Below are 5,711 nucleotides of genomic sequence, written 5' to 3'. Positions count from 1 at the left end.
CAGTCTGTCCGTATTGCTAATGTTTTCAAAATGAAAGTTCGTCAAATAGTAGTATACTAGCTTGATGGTAGTTTTATATACCTGCACCCTCAGGCAACCTGTCAAGAAAATGTATCTTAGAATAGTTCGAGACGCTCGCAACATGCATGCCTGTGGGTCCAGAGTAACATACTACAAACCTAGTATGGGTCAGAGTCTAATTATGTCCTCCAATACTATAGACTTCATGCGAAAACCTTTATGTTTGCAGTGATTAGCAACACTACTACACTGGGGTTTTTGGGAGACGAGGACACTCACACTATGTTTTCCGTTGTCCAATGCTGCTTCAGTCACATTTGCTATATATTTCTTCAATAACACGCATGCCATTTTCAACATTGTGATGTTTACACTTGGTTGGCAAACACTGGAAATCAGGAATGGTTGAGAGATGGTCACATTCAACATCTTTTTGCTATAGTGTCGTGTGATGTTTCTGTCAAGCTTGGTATTTAAACGTCTCATTGAACGGAGCCTATTTTACAACTTCTTATTTTTTCACTTGGTTGGCAACACAAGAAGGCTGGGGTTCTTGGGAGAAGAATACATCCACAGTATATTTTCTCTAGTGACGAATGATGTTTATGCCACATTTCATGGATATACGTCCAGTGGTACAAAAGACATCCGCCACATTGTATTTACAATTCGTTGGCAACACTGAACAAATGGGTACGTCTGGGTGCAAAATTGATATTATCAAACCCTTTTCTGAGTCACGTTCTAGCAATGAGTCAGAAAGGAACATGATAGGCTCAGACGCTTAAGCGTGATGCCTCGTGTAACATTCATATTTACTTCTGTTGAATATGCTATACATAGGGGCACAAACACCAACACACTGGCCCTTTGTAGGATTACGTTGCGGATTTGCCCGTGATTTGAAAACGGTTTCGTACTTCTTACGGCAAGAGCTTTCAGACGAGATATAGGTTTACCCCAGGTTCTTGGTCCCGGTATGGTATCATCCCTAGTGAGATGTAAATCCAGAGGCGAAAGAAACCGATCTAGTTCCAAAAGTAGCCGTTAATGACGCTCTAATCGGTCCATCTCTACTCACCTGTATTTCAAGCAATTGAAAACTATTACATGACATGATTCAAAATACATTTTTTCAAATATTTCACTTTCACATTGTATTATAAATACTTTTTGATGTGTATACAAAACAACTTTGTTAAGTATATACCAGACGAATCCCATTGGGAAGAAGGGCAGAAAACATTTTGTACCAAGCCTTCGTTTGCTTCTTCTCTGTTGGTTACACACTTGTCCAAAAGCTTCCATAGTAAACCATAAAAGAAAATATATATTTAATTTATTTTGTTATGTTGAAATAAGTACCTGTTCACGTTCTAGCAGTAGTATTAGAAAACTTCACAATTTGTTTACTGTTTATTTGTTTATTAGTAGCTCAAATTTTTCTTGTACCTCTAAACACACCAAAATAATAATAATAATAATAATAATAATAATAATAATAATAATAATAATAATAATACAAGATAAAGGAGTTATTAAAATAATTTAGTTATAAAGTGGAATAAATTGAATAGAGTATTAATTTACTAATTTGCTAATGTAATGGGATTAAATGTAGATATAGCTTTAAATTTCCGCCCGTAAAACAATCTCTCGTTACTACTTTCTTTACGCTTAAAATGATCTTCAGAGAAAAAAATGAATGTATAGAATAAAAGTGGAACAGAAACAAAGTATCAGGCTACTTTTCATTTGTGGTTAAAGTGTAAAAGACTAGAATAACTTGAAGTTCGACTTTAATTTCTATTCACATTTGTTTCTTGTGTCCCTGTTTATGGGTTACACACGTTACGTGACTAAATTCATGTAACGGGGTTTTATGGTTCATCAACTACCTGCATCATCTACGCTTATTAGCCCATTGATTTATGGTATAGCCGTCTCCTTTAGCCTAACTGGCATAACTGTGGGACGTAAAACTTAAAAATTTCATTTTTTTGATTTATGGTATTATTATTATTATTATTATTATTATTATTATTATTATTATTATTATTAATTTGTATGCTTTGAAATGAACTGGAACTTGAGTGATTTGGTTTTACTGATTTTCTCTTCAAATCTATTTAAATACTCACCTTTTGAACATTTAAATTTTGGTATCTATAACTTTAATATGATATAATCAAATTTAATTTAAGCGATGTAAACTTTACAGATAACGTAGAACCAATTTGAAAATAGGAAGAGACATTTAAGAAGAAGAAATCAGAAAAAATACATATTTAAATTTTCAGTTTATTCAAAAGGAAAACAAAAAAAAATATAAATGATATACAAAAAAGTTACTGTAGATACTCAACTTCGCTAGTACCATAGTAAACTTCGAACTAAAATATTCAAATTACAGTTTGAAACTTATTTTCACGCTAGTAATGGCATATATTTTTCAGTTTAAATATATTTCTATCACTTTTCATTTTCTTTGAAGGAAGAAGAACAAGAGGAACCAGAGGAAGGAGAAGAGGAGACCAATACTACGGATGAATTGCTAAAAATATTACGGAAGGAATTGGAATGTCCAGTATGTCTTGATATACCATCGCCTCCCATAATGCAATGTGTGAATGGCCACCATACTTGCTGCAAGTGTAAACCTAGAATAGCTGCGTGTCCTGTGTGCCGAGCACAACTCACAAATATAAGAACACATATTGGTGAATCTCTTGTAAACAAAATACCATTCCCATGTCAGTATAAAGATAAAGGATGTCCATCTGCAATGATCAGTTCGAAGAAAGCGGAACATGAGAAGGAATGTAATTTCAGACCATACGGATGCCCTGTAAGAAATTGTAATTATATATTATTCTCTGATGAAATAATAGGACACATCAGAGCATTTCACAGAGGCGTTGAGATCAGATCATTTAATAATAAAGTTGAATTTGATTATCAATTCTTTAGACCTCTAACACCAAATTTACGTATATTTGAATTAGGTGCTCCACCAGCTACGTTTGTGTTAACTGTTCAACGGCGTTACGATGGAAATATGTGTTTTATAGTTCAAGCAGCGAAACCACAAGCTGAGGCGGAGATTTTTTTCTTTACAATTAAGGTTTGCAGTACTCGCAGACGGGAAATATCTTATCGAGGGCCAGTTATATCTCTTCACGTTGATACCAATACAATAATTGCCAAGTCAGAATGTCTAGTGCTTGAAAAGTCCTTTGAAGAATATTACAAGTGTACTTTTGATTTAACTATTACAACTACACAAACACCACAATACAGTTTCCAATCCCCCCAAGGGCTTAAACGCAGTTGTCAATATCCTGTGCATCCGTGTCTTGGCCCCCAATATTCTGTATCATTCTTGTCAAAACGTGCCCGCCAGTCAAAGGCTACATATCCTGGTTGGAGCTCAAGATACGATTCGAAATAAGAAATATGCAAACAGCGATGTATTTGCAGTGGATCATTATAGAGTGTAGCATATAATCAAGTATATCTACATCACGTGTATTTAGTAGTGTGTAATGGTTTGAAAAGCAACATGAAAGCATATAATGCGATACTTACACTGTATTATAACGTACGCTGCGAATATGATATCTCTCTCTGCGTTAATGAAGAATCCACTAGTACGTTACGATGACTTTACAAAAGTTTAAGTTATTGTAGTACATATTATGCAATGCGTTTTGGAACAACTGCCTATTTCTGGCGTAGAAATAAGTGACATACCATATTTGATGCCACACAAAATTTTTGAGATTATTTTTTTTATTTTTACCATACTAGTAAACTCCTTCGATTCACCGACTCTTGATATGTATTTTAACTGGTAGACTGTTAAGTAGGATTGTTGTGAAGACACGCGTTTCTTAGTCATGTTCCGTTGTGTTAGTCATGTCTCTTAGTCATGTGTCCTATTTGCGTGCGTGAATTTATCATTAAACAGAAAAGATATACAACTGATGATGTTTGAAATAGATTTGAACTATGTAGTGAACATGGGAAGTATTGCAGAGAAGTTTGTTCCTCGTCTCTTGAACGACGATAGACGAGATCGTCTTGTTCGGGTCATAAACCAGGAATGTAATGGAAGGTATAGAGGGTATACGGCGTATCCCGACCTAATGATTTTACAGTTTAGCGTATATTTACTTTAAGCCATGAATGTAACGGATGAGTATACACTGTATTTTAGGAAATGGTTGAACATATACTTATCAAAGATTCTAGCAATACATCACTACCTAAAGGTGCCTTGACCACCGTTCCTCACCCACTCCACCCCTCCGACCTATCCCATTGTGATTTATAGCTCTTCCCTAAAACGAAAGTTGAAATAAAGGCGTTTTAATTCCATCGGAAAGATCCAAGTGGAATAGTAACAGCTCTTGAACACCCTGCAACTAGTGAACATCAAGCAAAGCTTCTTACAACAATGAGAAAATATTTTACCTAGAATCGTTGCATGAAAGGCCAATATGGCTGTCGATGTTAAGGATCTAACATAAGGTTTCGAATTTGTAAGAGGAAATTATCTTAAGTTTTGGGTAGTACCTCACTCATAATGTTAATGTTTGATTTGTCATGAATTGAATCTAATTGCACAAACACAAAATAGCGCTGAAAAAGTGAAGAGTGCCTAAAAGAACATATAACTCGCACATATATACTATAATTTACAAGTGTAATTACAGAGTTTATATACAGGTTGTCTTAAAGCGTAGGGATCCGCTTGGTACAGAAGTAGTTGCGGCAGCTTTCAGCCACTACAGTTGAACTGAAATATGTTTAATTCACTTTATGATTATAGTTAAAACTAAATGCATTTTATTTATCAATATTCTACATTGTTAGATGCAGGTTGCAATATGTAACTTTTGTTTTCTAGTATGTTACCACGTTCACTTAGTGTTTTTTTTTTTCAATAAATTTATATCCTATGTTCAATTTACTTCATTTCAAATATATTGTTTTGTAACCTAGACTAACTTTATTTATTTATTTTTGAATATGAGTCCGACAAAGTTTTGTCAAATAGTAACCATGTCAATGACTGGTAACAACTATGACTATTTTGATTATTATAAACGACACTTAATTTATGTATATTGCTTATTTTCTATTGTCAGTTTCTATTTTTAATTGACATTTGTTAACTTAATTTATTCTATTGTGCATCTAATTACAAATATATGTCACAGTGAGAGTTTTGTGTATTCTGAGTTATCCCAAGACAATCATTTGCCAAAGTTTCCTTCTCAAGAAGGAACACATTTTGAAAGCAATATTTTAAGTTTTCTTTACCAAATCATAATTTTAGTTGAGGCAGTTCACGCAACAGCAATAATAATAGTTGTAATGTCGATGAGAACGTGTAAAGTTATTGTATGTTTCTTAGGAGTTAAGTTTGAATTATAAATAAATATTACGGGATTTTTGTCTTTAACCCATTTCTGTGCAAATTAATTTTTTGTTGAATATTTTGATTTCCTTCAAACATCTATTTATTCAGGGCATAAGTGAATGCATCAACTAATTTTTCACACATTTCACTGCATCCTGTACGAGATACTAGAAGTCGATATTTGTCGACAGGGAGTACTAAAGGGTTCTTGTGAAAATGAATTTATCAATAGCAATAATTTTTATTTCTGTCTACAAGCATT

General features: G+C 33.7%; 1 protein-coding gene across 1 annotated transcript; it reads left to right on the top strand.

Moving 5' to 3' along the window:
- Positions 1-2,597: 2,597 nt before the first annotated feature.
- On the top strand, positions 2,598-5,495 carry LOC145677939 (E3 ubiquitin-protein ligase SIAH1B-like; the record flags this gene model as incomplete). The annotated part of the gene is given in 1 exon segment (XM_081748182.1): positions 2,598-5,495. A coding segment is annotated over 1 exon segment (875 nt), but the record flags the coding sequence as incomplete, so codon positions are not given.
- Positions 5,496-5,711: the final 216 nt, after the last annotated feature.

This window comes from Thermobia domestica, unplaced genomic scaffold (genome assembly GCF_964235325.1).
Source record: "Thermobia domestica unplaced genomic scaffold, izTheDome1.hap1.1 HAP1_SCAFFOLD_1647, whole genome shotgun sequence".
Classification (NCBI taxonomy): domain Eukaryota; kingdom Metazoa; phylum Arthropoda; class Insecta; order Zygentoma; family Lepismatidae; genus Thermobia; species Thermobia domestica.
Note: the sequence above shows the minus strand (reverse complement) of the source record. Positions and strands in the feature narration are given on the sequence as shown.